This window comes from Cetorhinus maximus, chromosome 4 (genome assembly GCF_964194155.1).
Source record: "Cetorhinus maximus chromosome 4, sCetMax3.hap1.1, whole genome shotgun sequence".
NCBI classification, from domain to species: Eukaryota; Metazoa; Chordata; class Chondrichthyes; order Lamniformes; family Cetorhinidae; genus Cetorhinus; species Cetorhinus maximus.
The window spans coordinates 93,583,645-93,601,932 of record NC_135882.1 but is presented as its reverse complement, the minus strand read 5'-3'; the positions used below and the strand labels follow the sequence as shown (position 1 = coordinate 93,601,932).

General features: G+C 43.4%; 1 protein-coding gene across 8 annotated transcripts in view; it reads left to right on the top strand.

The window, feature by feature from the left end:
* rgs20 (regulator of G protein signaling 20) overlaps positions 1-18,288 on the top strand; it is a 304,359-nt gene that overhangs the window by 244,008 nt on the left and 42,063 nt on the right. For 4 of the 8 annotated variants that reach the window (XM_078539705.1, XM_078539700.1, XM_078539706.1 and 1 more), the window contains exon 3: positions 7,184-7,258. The exons of 1 other annotated variant lie outside the window; for it this stretch is intronic. In XM_078539705.1, coding sequence (XP_078395831.1) covers positions 7,184-7,258 — 75 coding nt within the window. Of the gene's footprint in view, positions 1-7,171; positions 7,259-18,288 lie in introns of all 8 variants that reach the window. 3 more of the 8 variants (XM_078539699.1, XM_078539703.1, XM_078539704.1) reach the window with 1 other exon arrangement.

Below are 18,288 nucleotides of genomic sequence, written 5' to 3'. Positions count from 1 at the left end.
ACCGGCAAGAGACAGGCTTGGGTGCATGTCCTCATTTCACGGTGCATCTGCCTGCAGAGCAGGGACTTCTGAGTTTTGACCCCAAAGAATTAAAAAAGAAAACTTTCTGCTCTTGAGAAATTCCTTCCTATAGGTTTAAAGGATTTTAGAATTGAATCCTAACTGCCAGACATCTGATCTCTAATATAAAAGCAAAATTTTGCGGATGCTGGAAATCTGAAACAAAAACAGAAAATGGTGGAAAAACTCAGCAGGTCTAACAGCATCTGTGGAGAGAAAAAAACAGTTAACATTTGGAGTCCTTATTTGAAGAAGAGTCATACAGACTCAAAACGTTAACTTTTTTTTTCTCTCCACAGATGCTGTTACATCTGCTGAGTTTTTCCAGCATTTTCTGTTTTTGTATCTGACCTCTAATATTGATTAATAGCAGCCTCATTGCTGCATGCAGATTATGTTTTATTTGTTCACTAGAAAACAGTTGAAGTTAAAACTTTGGCGTGAATCTTACGCTTTTTGGCGGGGGAAGGAGTCCAACCCTGAAGTGCGCGGTTCACTGACTCCCATCCCCATCTTTTAAAGAGCCCGAATAAAGCGTCTACCAGCCAATTAGTGGTTGCCCGGTGGGATCCAGTCAACAACCCACAAGACAGATAGGAAGAGCACTCAATTGGGTCTCCAGGGCAGGATGTGGAGGGACAAAGGGGTTAGGGCATGAACTGGAAGTCAGTAATGGTCACCCATTTAAAGGCAGCCTGGCATGGCTTGGTAGCAGCTATACAAGAATTCGTGGTCTAATTCTTGTTTGGACCAAGAAGATTTGTAAATTCTTTGAACAATTGGAGCAACAGCAGGTAAGAGCTTGTTTTTAAAATTTGGTGATTATTGTGCCAGCAGTGTATTGTTTAGGACACTTGCCAGGGAGGAAAGAATATTTGAACGCACATGTCCCATTGCCCTTATGAATAATAAGTGTATAAGAAAAGACCCAAATCCTACCCATTACCTCTCTTTGTCTCTCCACAGAGGCTGTAAGGCCATCATATGGTGCAGAGAATGGAGGGACCAGCCGTTGAGGGCCCAGTCTAAGGATCGCCCCACAGTTTGATGATGATTCCCTGTAAGTCCTCCTCCAGGCTGTGAGTAATCGGCAGGAGGTCCTCATGCCTTCTGAGAGGAAGAGGAGACCACCCGGCCAGACTAAAACAGACTGGACACAGGTCGCAGAGGTTGTGAGCAGCCTTGGGGTCATCCACAGGACAGGGCTGCAGTGTTGTGGATTTGAATGAACTGCAACACCTGTTGGTTAGCAAGGATTTTGCTTTGATCATTGGGAATTGTTGGCTACTGATGAGGACATGTTGGGCACACAATTGAAAGCATGATTTTTGATGGGTTTGGACTTTTGAGGCTTGCAGACTTAGGAAGGAATGTGTGTCCCAGTGTTGGAGGGGCTGAGGTTTAAACCCTGGTGACCATCTCCCAATGGTGCCAGTGAATGTTTTTTAGGAAGCGTGTCTCTGTGAAGTCACATCAAACCATGATGCTGCCCTTCATTTTCCTTGTTTGTTTCCCTCACAGGTGAAATATCAGCAGCTGCAGCCTCTAGCCCCAAGGGACCAGCAAAACCTCTGAAGTGGAGGAAGCCCCAGAGGGTGCAGCATCACATCCTCCCTCCACACCAGGCACCAAGCGCAGATACACGAACCCCGGTGGGTATGCATGAGGCAGCTCTAAGGGACCCACACGTTGGATCAAGCAAATCACAGTCACCAGAGCAGTTGTCGGAGACTGAGATCGTTCAGGCCTCTGGCACTCAGAGTGTTGGAGACGGCCTCGCTACTGAACCTCAGGCTGATGATGAGCCTCTGGTATCATCTGTCAGGCGGCAGATGGTGGACATACAGCATGAGGTACGTGGAGATGTAGCAGAGATTCCAGAGGGGTTGTGTACATTGGCATGGGCTGTGGAGGGGTCCATCCAAACAATGAGCACTATGATTATCCACTCTTCAGAACGCATGGTTCCTCCGACTGTCATGGAGGGCTAAACCCAGCAGCTGACTGATGGGATTCTGGGTATGCATTCTGACCTGCACTCCATCATCTTGTATCTGAGCTCTGGTGCCCGGAGCCAAGGCAAGAGGGGACTGAGGTGCCAAGAGTCACAGCCAGGTCCTGGTTCCTCTCAGGAAACCAGGGAGGGCCAAATGGACCAAATGGTGGCAGATGAGCAGGTACTTTTGCTATCAAGGGGCACCTCTCAGGGTGCTTCTGATGGGGGCAACCTCTCCTCTGGCCCTCTACCATTGACACAAATGGGCCAGAGTGCCATAGTGACAAATGAGCGTCCTGCCACTGTGCGGGAAATTCCCACCACGCTGGGGCCCTCACAGCCTCAGGCAGCCAGATGACACCTTCCTAGGTCATCCCAGGCAAAAGGACATAAGGGTCAGCAGCCTGCCTCCAGCACAGCTGATGGTGAGGGGAAAACACCAGAAAAGATTTAAGAAAACGCCTCATTAGTCACACATGGATTCACAAGGGTGATTGCTTAGTTTTGTTAGGTCTGAAATTTTAAAATTTATTTTGTTAATAAATAATTGCTCTTTGCATCTGCGGTTCCGACTGCATTAATGTTTCATGTGTATGATGTGCTGGCTTTTATTTGGATTGGCCACATGCGCTTAAGGGAGTTTGTACTCATGTGGGCTCCACTGATCAGCCTCATTTGGTGCATCTACATTGGCACATGCACAGATGACCCTGGTATTGATGAGTGGGAGATACCAAGAGAAGGTGAGGGCAGGCAACAGAGTCTCGTAGATTAAATTACAGATTGCTAGTTAAACATTCGCATTATTTGCGATTCTCGCATCTCCCTGGCATCCAAATTATCCTGCTTGTGTAGCTGGCTGGTGTGGCTCATCCTCCTCATCATCAGACTCATCCTCAGACTTCTTGTCAGAGGATGGAGCTCATTCCATTAGACCCCCCCTCTGGCAGGGCTTCCCCTCTCTCTAGAGCCAGGTTGTGCAAGCAGCAGCAGACCACTACCATGTGAGACTTGAGCAGGCGAGTATTGAAGAGCACCACCTGACCAGTCCAAACATATGAAATTTGGAGCTATGACATCCTTTGCCTTTAGACTGTTGTTAGGACAGTGCTTCTGCCTGCCTGCTGCTGTTGTCTCCCTTCCACAGGCCTTTGTTCAGCAGCAGGTTCTGCAACTTCCTGGACCACAGGAAGCACCTGTCCTTGGCCAGCTGCCCTCCTCTTCCTCTCACCATCACTGGAGGGGGACCCTCCTCCAGAATGTTCAATGCCCATTGAGACACTGATCTCAGGGTCCAGTACTGGGGTGCAGGAAATTCACTTTACACCTTTCTCTAGGTGCCCTTCCCTGACAGTGTCTCCCAGTGAAAGCCCAAAATGATTATTAAAGTAACTTGCGACACAAGCAAACTCTCCCACCTTCTCCAGTAGGCTCTTCTGCTAAAGTCAGCCATAGTCCCGCTTGCAGCATTTTTATCCGTTTGCATTTGCAGCGCCTCCTCATACCTGGCGTAACTCCCTCCAACCTTTTCTCATGCACCCACGGAAAAATGGTGCGAGCAACATATGAACTCAGTCTATTGGCCTGTTAACAAAGTTAGTAGTTCATTAATTAGTGTTTTAAAAAAGGCAGGCAGGCTGCCAATTTCAGCGCTCACCTGACTTCTGTATTATCGAAGAACAGCATGATGATGTTGGGCTGGTGAACTGACGTCATGATGCCAGACTGTAAGTAAACGCAGAGGGATGGGCAACGGTCCCAATTTCCAAATGTAAAATTCACCCTTTTAAATCAATAATATTTTCAAGTCAGCATTCATTTATAATTAGGAATCATGACATCCATCAATTTGATTCCACATTGTAACATTTTGTTAAACATTCAGAGAAAAAAGCCTGTGGTAGACACAGAGTAGTGGAACACATGAGGGAGGATTTTCCCCTCGTTGGGCGGGTGCAGCAGGTGGGCCCGGGAGCAGCCGCGCAACAGTCCGGCCACCCACGATCGGATCCCGACCACGATTTCACACTGGCTGGCCAATTACCGGCCAGCCAGCATGAGCCAATGAAATGCTCAGCGCTGCCTGTGGGGGGTGGGGGGGGAGAGGGCCAGCGCAGAAGTCAGCACATGCGCGTGGGTGCACTCAGTGAAAGTTCCCTGAAGGTAAACATGTCTCCTCATGTGACTCTGTTAAAAATGAGATTTAAAAATTAATTAACACCGGAAACCTCATCCCGCCCATGGACGATGTTACCTCAAAAACCCAAAAGCCACTTGGCCTTTTCGCCCACCCGCCAACCATAAGGTTGGACGGGCAGGGAAAAATTCACTTTAATTAATTTACTAATGGGCTTATCAGTCCTCTTAATTGTCAGCGGCTGCACTGCCGACTCCCGTGCATGCCCGCTGACCAAAATATCACGCAAGTGCGTGATGATGTCAGGATGCTCGCCCAACATCATCGCGTGCTATTTCACGCTCATGCGTGTCGGGCATGCGCCTGCACGCCGAGCTGAAAATCCAACCCATGTTTTTGTTTGATTTGAAGGAAGAGGAGGAGAATGACTTGATTTTAAGAATTTTGTCCTCCCTTTCATATACTTCCATGGCTTTACCTCATCCCATGTCTGCTCCTCCGGTATTGGTTTAATCATTGTTCCCACTGTCTTTGCTTTAGCAGCTGCCCTTGTTGAAGCCATTACAGCTCTACAACTGGAATGCTTTCCCATAGCAAGTATGCCTTGTCACCGCTGTCTACTTTCCAAAACCTCTTTGAGCTTTCTCTTTGATCCTGTTTTTGCCCTTTCTTCTTTTCTCCGTCCTGTTCAGTGCTCATTTTTGTTCATCAGCCTGTAAAGCATTCTGTTATGTCTTTCTGTACATGAGCAGCTCTATGAATATGCTATTTATCCCTACACAATGAAGTAACTAGCTTAACCTGTAAACGGTAAGGCACTAAACAAGATAAAAATAGTCACAGGGCAAGTTACATGAATTACTTGCTTTTCAATCACTAATAACAATGATTTTTGCATAGACTGGAAGCAGGCAGGCTTTTCTCCTTCATGGCATTTATTTTGAGTTTGGAAGATATGAAGAAGAGAGAAAATAACAAAAAAAGTAATTAACTTAGGAGCTAAATTCAGGATGCACCAGAACGTGGCCAGTTCACCGAAATGAAACAAAACAAGCTATCTAGGAAACAAATGACAAATTGTGTTAAACTGATACAAAAGCATACATGAAGTATGTATGTGCATTTTGGACCATTTGTGTCGTCCAGTTTGATTCGACAAAATGAATGCACTGCTGTGGAATGGAATTAGAAATTTCAATACATATTTTTTGAAGTTCTCAGAATAAAGAAGTCAATACAAGTTAAAAATGAAAAAGAAATCAAAATTGAATCCTTCTCTAGTATTAACTTCCATCCAACCAATACCTTAACTATTTATCATGTATTGTTTCATCAAATCAAGCCTTTATTTGTGCATACTGATTGAATTGGGCACCAATGAAGCACTAATGAGTCAGGCTGACACCCCACAATAGCAAAAAAACCCTCACCGAACAAGTCACCCAGTCATTTCCTTACACTCCTCATTCAGTTTCCCATGAAGATTAAAAGGTTCATTACTCCAGCATTATCATTGCTCCATATTAATTGTGGGATCAGGTCGTTACCAGCAAAACAGGTACAGTACCTCAAATCCAGCACCCCTGGGACTGAGGCCATGCCAGATTTCGGATATTGCCAGATTTGGAGTTGGGCAGTGCAGGCCGTGGGCAGCTTGGGTCAAGCCAAGTAGGATGCAGTCAAGGGTCATTTGGAGCGTGGGATAGAGCAGCGCATGAAACGACGAAACCAGTAACTAGTCTGGAGCCACACTGCACAATACAGTACCTAGCCAAATTATCCAAGTAAGTTTTTTTTTATTTTACTCAATTAAAATTGATGCATGGAGAATTATAAAAATGTACAGATTTTTGACACTGCCAGTTTTCGGATTTGAGGTACTCTACCTGTAATAGGTTGTGTTAGGTTGTAGTTAGACTTTTATGTTCAGTTTTAGACATATTCATTCTTCTGCTCCTTCTGGCTCCATAAGAATGATTTTTTTGTATTTCTTTTTAAAAACATCTACCTTTTGGTGGCAATTTCCCAATGACTGCTTAAGAATCCTGAACAGATCAGGTTCCGCTTCTGGTCAGATAAATAAAGGATAACTATTTCCACCTGTTGATGAGTTGATAACTACAGGAGATGGTTTAAGATCATCACCAAAAGAACATAAGGGGAACCTCTTTTCACAAAGGGTTGTTAGAATGTGGAATGCTGCCATCAGAAACATTGGGAGGAGCAAAATCTATGCTAGATTTTATAAGTGAAGTGAATAACGATTTGATAAAGAAAAGCTTCGAAGGCCAGGGGGATGGAGCTGAGTGGATAGCTCTGTCAGAGTGCTAGCACAAAATCTATGAATAATCTTCTGTATTGTTAACTTCTAAAGTTCTATGATGTTAAATACATGGAGACAGAGAAAGAGAGACAGAAAAAATAACAGGAATTCATAGAGTGGGAGGCAGACAGAAGAGAGAGAAGACAAAGGGAAAAAACAACCTTACATAAAGAGAGGGCCAGAAAGAGGAAGACAGATACAGGTACGACAATAGAAAATGAGTGAGTCACAATGAATTTAGAGAGTGGGAGACATGAAGAGGATCATTATTTGATGAAAAAGCAGGAGATAGGCAGAAATCTATTTCTTTATGTCTCTGAGCAATGCCATGGGAAATCAATCAGTGCATATTTCAAGTAACAAAAATGCTTCAGATTGGCTAGCTTTCTATTCACAACAGGTAATGAGTGATTACAACTTGCAATTTATTTTTTCTTGTACTAACAGCAAGGCCAGATAATATTGCCAGTGACTTTTATTGATTTTGAAAACTACTGCACTAGCCTGGAGAAAGCACTTTGGAGATTCCTTTCTAACTTCATTTTCAGTAATCAAGAAGATTACTGTTGATCAGCCTGAATTTCTTTTGTGAGTAACACACCATTGGCATCTGCTCCTGTACCTAGATAAAATGATTTTATTTACTACCTTGCAGTCTTACTGTTAGGAATGAAGATGATGAACGAGCAAGAAGAATGTCTCAGGAAGCTAGAGGAGGAAGCCTGCCAAACTGTGAAGAAAGGTACATTATTCTTTAACCAATTTCTTCTCGCACTGAAACCAGTCTTTGTTCTGTGCTCAGTACCATTGAAACATTATGAAGCAAAAATAGGCATATTTTTACACCATGCAGCAATTATTTTATGATTGTGACTCTGATACAGAATATCTATGTTGTATCCCTGAAGTTTAACTAAATATGGTGGGTATAGTTTAACTTTCGGTGCTGACAGAAAATGGGTGATAGCAGATCAACTGCCTGTTATATGGCCACCAGATATTCTTTTCCATTGGTTCCAAGAAAAATAAAAAAATCTACCTGGTGCTGCTGTAATGAGAACAGAAAATATTGAAATATACAGCACCTGAAAGAAAAAAGTAGGTTTTGAGTAGGATCTTTCATCAGAATTTGATTTTTAGCTTTGTGTTTCTTTGCATGTCATTGTGGCTTCTCTATTATGCCGCAATCCTCCTCACTTAACAGCACCAAAGTTACTTAAATATTTTACTGCCATTCTTTCATCAGATAACAATTCAAAGAAACAAGCATGTGTTCCTCAATTTATTTTCCATTTGCTTTCATACCAGCAGTTTACCAATGATCACACAATTTATTATTTTGTTAACTACTCTCAACCAGCTCAAATTGGTAGCAGTCAAGCTTTTGGGTCCAGACAGGAGATTTTAATGGGTGTGTCAAACTGAATAACTCTCTACTGAAAGAATCTGTAGGGAGAACAACATTATGGGTAGATTTTAACTTTCGGTGGTGCAGAATTGGGCTGCTTCCCATACCCCACTCCTGATTTTCCTTTGCCATCTATTTATGTTAACGTTAATAATGAGAATTGATCCCGTTGACTTTAATGAAAAGAAACATGGGGCATATTTATAATGGGCAGCTGATCCACAACTGTCCATTTTCTGATCCCACTAAAAATTAAATTCGGCCCCTATAGCCCCCAAATGTGGCTAAACTGTAATTGGTGGTATAATGAGTGACCAAATACTGAGTATTTTATGTCACATTTTATATGCATGTATTTCATTAGCGAGGTAAAGGTTTAAATTTTCCTGAGTATATACCTTGCCTTGTTTTCCTTTCCAATGTGAAAAATCAGCTGGTAGATCATAATGAATGGCAGATCCATGACCATTCATTTCCTGCTGCTAATGGAAGGTAAAATCAACTCATATTTGTGCTTATTTGGTTTGAAAAATGGTTAATACTAATGGGCAAAAGTTCCCAATAACACAGGATATAAAATATTATTTTAAATTATGAGTAAAATATTATTGTGGTGAAATCTCGTGTAAAGTACCTGTTGGTAGAACTTTTAAACTCAGTCAATGATTTATTTACTATAGACTAACCAATTTACTCTGAGAAAATATATTTACTTTTTACTAACTTCCTCAATAAAACTTGTATTCAGATACACAAGTTTAGTTAATTGATGTCCTAGGGGAAACTGTTGTTTCCAAGATATCACTGAATAACCAATATAAATAAGGCATTAGATTAATGGGCTACCGTATTCAGGATACTGAAGTTTTGAAAAAGAATGAGTGAAGTATAGTAATCTACATTCTTGTATATTATTGATTTAGATCCAAGAGAGGTAAAGAGAATGATTCAATTATCCTTTGCATTGCAAGTATCTTCAAGCCCCATATACAATAGGATTCTACCCCTAATAGTATAATTAGTTTTACTTTAACTGAAGTTAATTAACTTCCTCCTTAACCATGTCTGATGAATAGGCTTGTGGGAAAGTCAACATGCAGTAGTGTATAATGGTAAATGTAGAGATGGTTTTCTTTTTCTTTCACTTTCCACTTCTGAAAGTATTCTGTGGGATTAGCAAGAAATCTGTGGAAATCTATGTCCTGACTTGGATTGTTCTAAATCAGCTATCCAGACTCATGCTTTTTGCAAATTCATAAATTCACACATTGATTTTGCTTGGTTTGTATTTAATCACACAGCAGTTTCTGGAAGTATGAAAAATTGGATATTGTTCATTACAAATTTTAGTGTTTCCACTTTATTAAACATAAAACAGCAGGTTAGTTTCTTCAAAAATCTAGAATTTTGAAGTTATGCAGTGTGTAATTGTGACTTTCAATAGCCCAGTTTGCAAAAGGTCACTTTTCGAGTCTTAAGAAAATATTTAATTTCTGTCACAGTGATTCATAATTGATTTAAATAACTCGTTGTTAATAGGAAGCATTTTGATGTTGATGAATAGAGATTTAGAAGGATAGGTTGAAAAAAAGGAACATGTCACAAGTGATAAAAATTAAGTGGGTTAGAAGGATCACTACTTTGGGTAATGTAAACTCAAAATTTTATTATCAGCCACCATGTACTGAAAACAAATATATAATTTTTACTCAATTTAATTTGGCCTGTATTAGGCAGAGAGTTCAATTTCATATTATGCAAGTCAGTTTCACTCTATTTAGGATGTTTGGCCATCCTAAGGAAGGATTTAAGGAAAAGAGAGAGGTTGGGACTATTGCAACTGAAAAAGCTGGTACCTATTACACCTAAAAGTGAATTATTGTGTTTTTGGAAATAAAAGGCTCCTGGACATACCAGATCAGTTAATCTTCTGCATATGTCCCCTTTCTTTAAGAAATTTTTCATCTGTTTTACCTCTCTTAAGCAAAGGAGGCATTTTAATGTTGAGATTTTCTAGGTGGAATTTCACCTTTGACAGTAACAAAATGCATCACCAAGTAATTGCACAAAGAAACTTTAAAATATATATATCTTTTGACACCTCAAACACAAAGCCTTTGATAAAGGGAAAAAAAATAAGGTGTTAATCCAACTAGCTTCAGAAACACAAGATCACACAGAATGTTAGATCTGTTTCAAAGCTACTGGCAGAGTGAATTGTGGGATCACAGTGCATGATTTCCCATCCCAAAATTGATGGATTAATAAATTACAGGCCCCGGATAGGATTTCCAACAATGCACTCACTATGAGCACAGTCCACCCTTTGGAGCATGGGACGCTACGTTCAGCCTTATTTTTCAGATCCTGATCATGGAAAGTATGGTATAGGCATACTTTCTTTGCAGAATTAATGAATAAAGATGAATAAAGATAAATTATTTATCGTAGTGGTTTTCTTCATTCTTTAAATATAGTTCACCCATTGCAAATACATTAGAACAGGTTCACCACACTCTTGAGAGAAACAGTGGAATCATCATTCCATGCCAATTTTTAAATCTTAAGGAACAAAAACAAAAATACTTGGAAAAACTCAGCAGGTCTGGCTGAGTTTTTCCAGGTATTTTTGTTTTTGTTTCGGATTTCCAGCATCCGCAGTTTTTTGCTTTTATTTAAATCTTAAAGGGTGACTGTCAAACTTTGTGCTCCCAAAATGGTGCTTCACCCAGGGGAACACATATCCTTTGCATCTCCTGCACTTGCATGGAAAGGTGCTATGGGAAGGAGAGGGGGTGTTGAGGGTGATTGAGGAGTGGACCAGGGTGGGATTGAGGGAATGGTCCCTTGAAACTTCTGAAAGGGGATATCAGGGGAAGATGTGTTCGGTGATGGTGTCACCGCTGCAGGTGGCAGAGATGGCAGAGGATGAACCATTGAATTCAAAGCCTGGTGGAAGGTGGGGACAAGGATTCTATCATGGTTCTGGGACAGAGTGGAAGAGCAAGAGTAGAAGTCTGGTAAATGTAACAGACAAGGTCAAACATGGTGGAGGGAATCCACGATTAAGGAAAAAGGAAGGTATGTCAGAAGTATTGGTATGGAAGATTGCATCATGAGAATAGACACAACGGAGATGGAGAAACTGGGAGAGTGGAATGAAGTCTTTACAGGAAGCAACTTTAGTTAAGGTAGGTATGGGAGACTTTGAGCTTATAACAAATATTTGTTGATTGCATATCCCCAGAAATGGAGACAGAAGAATTGAAGGAAGGGAAGAGTCAGAGCTGGGCCATGTGAAGGAGAGAGGAATGTGGAAATTGGAAGCAAAGTTGATTAAATTTTCTAATTCAGGGCAAGATCAGGAAACGGCACCGATATAGTAATCAACGTACTGGAAAAAGAATTGATAGAGGACCTGAGTAAGACTGGCTTAAGCAATGTTTCACATATATCACAAAAAGGATATATGACAGTTCCCTACACAGGCCGAGTATCCTTTATTCAAAACCTTTGGGGCCAATTGTGTTTCAGTTTTAGGATATTTTCAGTTTTCAGGTATATGGATAAAGGATATTCGACCTGTAATACCTTACACAGGGCAATAAGGATAGATGACAATGTCCTAAAATACTCTGACAGCTAGGACCCATGTGGTTACCAAGAGCAAAAAACACCTTTGATTTGGACAGAATTAAAGGAGAAGGTGAGGACAAGTTAAGTCAGGCTAAGGAGGGTGGCGGCAGATGGGTACTAATTGGGGCTCATTTCAGTGAAGAAGCAGAGTGTCCTCAGACTGTTCTGGTAAGGGATGGAGGTGTACAAGGATTGGATGTTCATGGTGAAGATGAACATAAACACAAAAGAAATAGGAACAGGAGTAGGCCATTTGGCCCCTCGAGCCTGCTCCGCCATTCAATAAGATCAGTGCTGATCTTCTTGTGTTTCGATTTCCTGATAACCTTTGATTCCCTTGCCCAACAAGAATATACCTACCTCTGCCTTAAAAATATTCAATGACCCCGCCACCAAAATCTTCTGAGGCAGAAGGCAGGATTTTTAGCTCATTGGGTGGGCACGCGCCCGACCTGACCGAGCGTGAAATGACACGCGATGATGTCGGCCAAGTGTTCTGACGTCAACACGGAGTCATGTGATAGTTCGGTCAGCGGGCGCATGCCAGAGCCAGCAGCACACCCACTGACAATTAAAAGGCCTATTAAGGCCATTAAGTTATCAATTGTGCTGAATTTTTCACTGCCCATTCAACCTAACAGTTGACAAGTAGCCTTTGCATTTTTTTGGAAACCTGATCCACGGGCGGGATGAGGTTTCCAAAATAAAATACAAATGAAATAAAAACTTTAATTTTTAATTAAAAACATGTCCCTGCTCATGTAACAGAATCACATGGGAGGACATGTTTCATTATTTTTTTGTGCTGTTGAATAATTTTTTCAATATATTCTTCATCTCCCTGAGGCAGCTTTTCGTACGCATGCGCGAATTGCTCGCTAGGCCTGCTCGCCCTCCTCCCCCTGCCCACACAGACAGTGTTCAGCACTGCCACTCAGGTATCACACTGGGCAGGCCTAAATTGGCCTGCCCGCATAAAATCATGGAGCGCTGCTGATCACGGGTGGTGGGAGGCTTCCCCACTGCCCCCACCAATCCTGCAGGCCAAGGGCAAAATTCTGCACAGAGAGTTCCAAAGTCGCACAACCCTCTGAGAGAAAAAATTTCTCTGCATCTCTGTCCTAAAAGGGCGACACCTAATTTTAAAACAGTGCCGCCTGGTTCTGGACTCACCCACAAGAGGAAACATCCTTTCGACATCCACCTTGTCAAGGCCTTTCAGGATCTTGTATACTTTAATCAAATCACCCTTCACTCTTCTAAACTCCAGTGGAAACAAGCTCAGTCTGTTCAACTTTTTCCTCTTAGGACAACCCACTCATTCCAGGTATCATTATAATAAACCTCCTTTGAACCGCCTCCAATGCATTTACATTCTTCCTTAAATAAGGAGCCCAAAGCTGCACACAGTATTCGAGGTGTGATCTCACCAATGTCCTGTATAACTGAAGCATGACATTCTTACTTTTATGTTCAATCCCTCTTTCAATAAAGGATAGCATTCCAATAGCCTTCTTAATTTCTTGCTGTAGCCGCATACTAATTTTTTGTGACTCATGTACTGGAAAACCTAGGTCCCTTTGCACCTCAGAATTATGCAGCCGTTCTCCATTTAAGTAATACTCTGCTTTTTTGTTATTTCTGCCAAAGTGAACAACTTCACATTTTCCTACATTAAACTCCATTTTCCAGATCTTTGTCAACTCACTATATCTATATCCGTCTGCAACCACCTCATGTCCTCTTCAAAACATACTTTCCTACCTATCTTTGTGTCATCTGCAAATTTAGCTACCATGTCTTCACTCCCCTCATCTAAGTCATTGATGTAAATCGTAAAAACCTGAGGCCCCAGTATAGACCCCTGAGGAACGCTACTCATCACATCCTGCCAATCAGAAAAAGACTCATTTATGCATACTCTCTGCTTTCTGCCAGCCAGCCAATCTTCTATTCTTGCTAACCTTCTTGCTATGTTACCCACTACACCATGCGCTTTTATTTTCTGTAATAATCTTTAATGTGGCACCTTATCAAATGCCTTCTGGAAGTCCAAGTATAGTATGTCTACAGGCTCCCCTTTACCCACTGTGCATGTTACTCCTTCAAAAAACTCCAATAAATTGGTTAAACATGATTTTCCTTTCACAAACCGTGCTTACTCTTCCCAATTGCCTTGAGCTCTTCTAAGTGCTTAGCTATAACTCCCTTAATGATTGGTTCTAATAACTTCCCCACAACAGAAGTCAAGCTAACTGGCCTATAGTTTCCTGTTTTCTGCCTCCCTCCTTTCTTGAATAGAGGGGTTATATTCGCTACTTTCCAATCTGATGGAACCTTTCCAGAATCTAGCGAATTTTGGAAAATTAACACCAGCACATCGACTACCTCATTAGCCACTTCTTTTAAGACCCTCGGATGTAGTCCATCGGGGCCCGGAGACTTGCCAGCCCGCAGCTCCATTAATTTGCTCAGTACCGTTTCCCTAGTGATTTCAACTTCACCATGTTCCTTTCTCCTGTTCACCTCCTGATTTGCAGCCAGTACTGGAATGTTTTTTGTATCCTCTATAGTGAACACAGAAGTGAAATAGTTGTTCATTTCTTCTGTCATTTCCTTATTGTCTGCTATTAACTCCCACTGTCAGTCTCTAGAGGACCAACACTCACTTTACTTACTTTTTTCCTTTTTACATGAGACAATTAGGGCCAGGAAATTGGAAGCTGTTAAAGTGATGGAGGGCATAGGAAGAGTCACGGATGTAGGTGAGAAGAGACTGGACAAGGGAAGATAAAGCAAAGTCAAGATAGGAATAAATCAGTTCATTGGGGCAGGAACAGACTGAAACAATAGGTCTGCAAGGGCAGTCCTGCTTTTGGATCTTAGGAAGGAGGTAGAAGCAGGTTGTTTGGGGTTGAAGGGCTATGAGGTTGGAGGCTGTGGAGGGAAGGTCTCCAGAGGAGATTAGGTCATTGTCAGACCTGGAGACGATTGTTTGATGTTCAGTGGTGGGGCGATAGTCCAGGGGGTGGTGGGAGGAAATCTTGGAAAGTTGGCAGTCTGCAAGGCAGAGGTCAGTTCACCAGACAACATCAGCAGCATCCTTGACAAGAAATTTGATGACAATGTTAGGGTTGGGCCTGAGAGAATGGAGTACAGCCAGTTCAGAATGTGGCAGGTCAGAGTGATTGAGAGGAGCAGAGAAATTGAGGCGGTCAATGTTTTGCAGCAGTTCTCAAAAGATCGAGCGAAAGTAAGAGGCCAGAGGGAGGAGTCCAGGTGGAGGGAGAATAGAGACAGGTGAAATGGTCCACTGTCTGGGGTGAAGACTCCTAGCTAAAGGAGTAGGTGTGAAGGTGGAGGCAGTAGAGGAAGAGCTCAGTGTTGTTGCCAAACTCAGAAGTCATTGAGGTGGGATGTAAGGGGATGAAGGTGAGGCCGCTGTTAAGAACAGATCGTTCAGGATCAGGGAGGAACAGATCGGAGGGGATCGTGAATGCACGACAAGAGATGAGATTAGAGAAGGGATGGGGTCAGAGAGAAGTGAAGGGGAAGAAGGATCCAGAAGAGTGTTGAATTCCATGAGTTGTTGATAATTGCAATCCTTCAAATCTGAGAGGAAGAAAAAACCGTTTTTGTTAAAGTGCCAGATGAAGTGAAGGCCAGGCAACCTGATTGCAGGTATGTTACATTTTTGGAACTTTTTACATTGCAAAGTTTCAGGAAGTACTCTGCAGTGTTTTTACAGGTGTGGTGAGTTTGCCAGGGAGCATGGTCACATCTTTTTTTAAAAATTCGTTAATGGAATGTGAGTGTTGCTGGCAAGGCCAACATTTGATGCCCGTATCTAATTGCCCTTGAGGAGGTGGTGTTGAGCTGCTTCCTTGAACTGCTGCAGTCCATATGGTGTAGGTACATCCACAGAGCTGTTAGAGAGGGAGTTCCAGGAATTTGGCCCAGCAGCAGTGAAGGAACAGCGATATAATTCGAACTCAGATGGCATGTGGCTTGGAGAGTGTCAAATCTGAGTGGTAGAGGTCACGGGGTGGTAGTGGTGGGGATATATTCAGAGGAGCCGTATGCACCCAAAGGCTGCAACAGGTATGTGATAGTGCATCTAGGCCTGTAGCACAATAGGGAGCTAGAGCAGAAGATGGGAGGGCAAGCTCTGTGCCATGCCTTCTGCCCACTTAGAGCCGGACTCCTCCATGCTCCTCCACAGTGGCAGGAAGCTGTCTGGCAGACCAGCCAATGCACCCAGCATCTCAATGTGCATGCACATACAGTGTTCTCCTGTATGCCAAACCATGAAGGTCCTCATCTGAGTCCTCTGTGGCTGGACTTATCTGCAACCTCTGTAAAGTCTGGCATACGAATCAGCCTTTACCCCTAGCCTGGCTGTAGGCCACTCATACCCAGATGATTCAATATGTGCTGATCCCAACTCTATGCGAACCTTCAAGCCATGTGCAGTGCCAGTATTGAAGATTGTGTCAGATCAAGTGACAGGGCCTCTTCATTAGTGCTGTTGCTCTCTTACAGCTCCTGTGGCTGGGCATGTGACAGTTCTTGGATGTCTGAAAGCAGGAAATCAGAAAGGGAAGATTGTGGTGAGGGAAGTGGGGGGACGAAGGAAACAAGAGGTCCATGGTCTCACCATCAGCAGCTTGCTCATCATGTCAGAGGGCAGGATGAGGTGAGCTGGGAGTAGAGAAGGGGCATATGGCAGGAGGACCATATCTCAATGTTCTCAGTGATGTCGGATGCCTTAATTCCATCACAGCCGGCCCCATGATGCTGAGAGCCATCTCCTTCATATGGCTCAAGAGATGCAGGCCTCCTTGTTCCATCCAGCTTTGTCTGCTCCTTTCCATTATGTGTCATCCTGCAATTCAAGAGCGAGAGGGCAGAATGTCAGTGATTGTGTAGTATTGGGTTTGGCTGATGGACTTGTCCTAGCTGAAGGCAATGTGGGATGGGTACGAGATGGCAGCATTGGGAGGTGTGTGAGAGGGAGGTGGACTATTTGCATGTTAAGCATGCATCCTTAGTGACAGGAGTGCGGCTGGGTGAGTGATGGGAGTGTGGTACATTGGGCAGCATGAGAGGCTGGTGTTGTGGTGCTATGAGAAGTCATTTGAAAACTTACAACGTTAACCACCTGCATGAGGTCATTAGACTTCTTGCAGCCAGGTCCTGAGGTACAAACTCTGGAACCTTCTGGCCACTTGCACCCACTCCCTTCTGAGGGTGGTTCTAGAGGGTCTCCTAGCCCCTCCTCAAATCCTTGACATCTTGTCCTGCCCACGTGCACCACTAATGCCTCCATTACTATGGATCCCTCTATCTGTCCTGTGTTCATTTTGAAAGAGGTATTGGGGTGTTTCTTTATTGACAGCCATTGGCGATGCATGCCCACCTGCTCGACTGGAAAGGAGGTATTATTCTAGGAGGTTGCTGATGTCAGCAATGATGTGCCATGAAGGCCTGAGCCTCCTGAGACGCTGCTGCTCGTGGATATCATTAGAGTTGATCCTCTGCCCATAGACCCTATATGGGGGCAGCCTGACCTTCCTCCAGCTGGATCTCTGAGATGAATTTTACACTGGGGGCATATCCCCACTTCTCAAGCATAAATGTCAGGGTGAATACGGCTCCACTTAGCCAGCCTGCGCCATTTAATGGCTTAATTGGCTTGGGGCAGGACTTAAGCTCCCATCGGGGAGGAAGTTCTGCTTCTGGGAGCTGCTGGCTTTTTAAAAGGCCAGCAGCTCTCTTGCCCCAGCAGTGCCTCCAGGAGCAGTGGCCATTGTTGAGACTGCAGGCAAGTTGTAATGGAGCCCAAATGAAGCTACATCTAGGTCTCACTGCAATCAGGGTGGACATTTGCAGGGAGGAGGGGAAATGTAGGTGGGGCAGGAATACATTAGTGGGGGAACCCTAATGGGCCCAATTGGCCCAAGAAAGAAGAACCATGCACCCCCCCCTCCATCTCCTCGGACCTTTGGTTCCAACTTCCCCCCACCATCCCAGGTGAAATCTTGGCAGTGGCACAGGAGGTCCATAAGTGGCCATTAATTGACTACTTAAGGGCCTCAAAAGGTCCATGGGCCAAATTGCAGAGGGGACAGGTAAGTGCCAGGAATGGCACCACTAGCATGGCACCCAATTTTACAGCCCCACCCCCGCAACTCCTGCCATTTCACATCTTGCCATAGTGGGATTTGGAACTCAGCCTTTAGGTTGCCAGTTCTACATGCACAGTAAGATATGTTATCAGAAGGTAAGATGAATTTCCCTTACATTGCCTGTCCTGCAATGGGAGAGTATGCATGGTTGTGGACCTCATACTTGGCAGAAGTTTTCGTCCCACAGGCGGGCGCACGGGAGTGAAATAGTGCGCAATGACGTTGGGCGAGGGTCCCGATGGCATCGCACACTCTTACGATCTTTCAGTTGGCGAGCGGGCACAAGGGGCAGCAGCCCACCCACCGACAATTAAGAGTCCTATTAAGGCCCTTAAACAATTAATTAATTTGTATTTTTCGCTGCCCACTCAACCGTTCAGTTGGCGGACAGGCGAATAGATCAGGCGGCCTTTGCAATTTTTACAAAACCTGATCCACAGGCGGGATGAGGTTTCCAACAGTTACTGAAAAAAAACAATAAAAAATTTTTAACATTATTTTTTACATGTCCCTCTTTATGTGACTGAGTCACATGTGGGG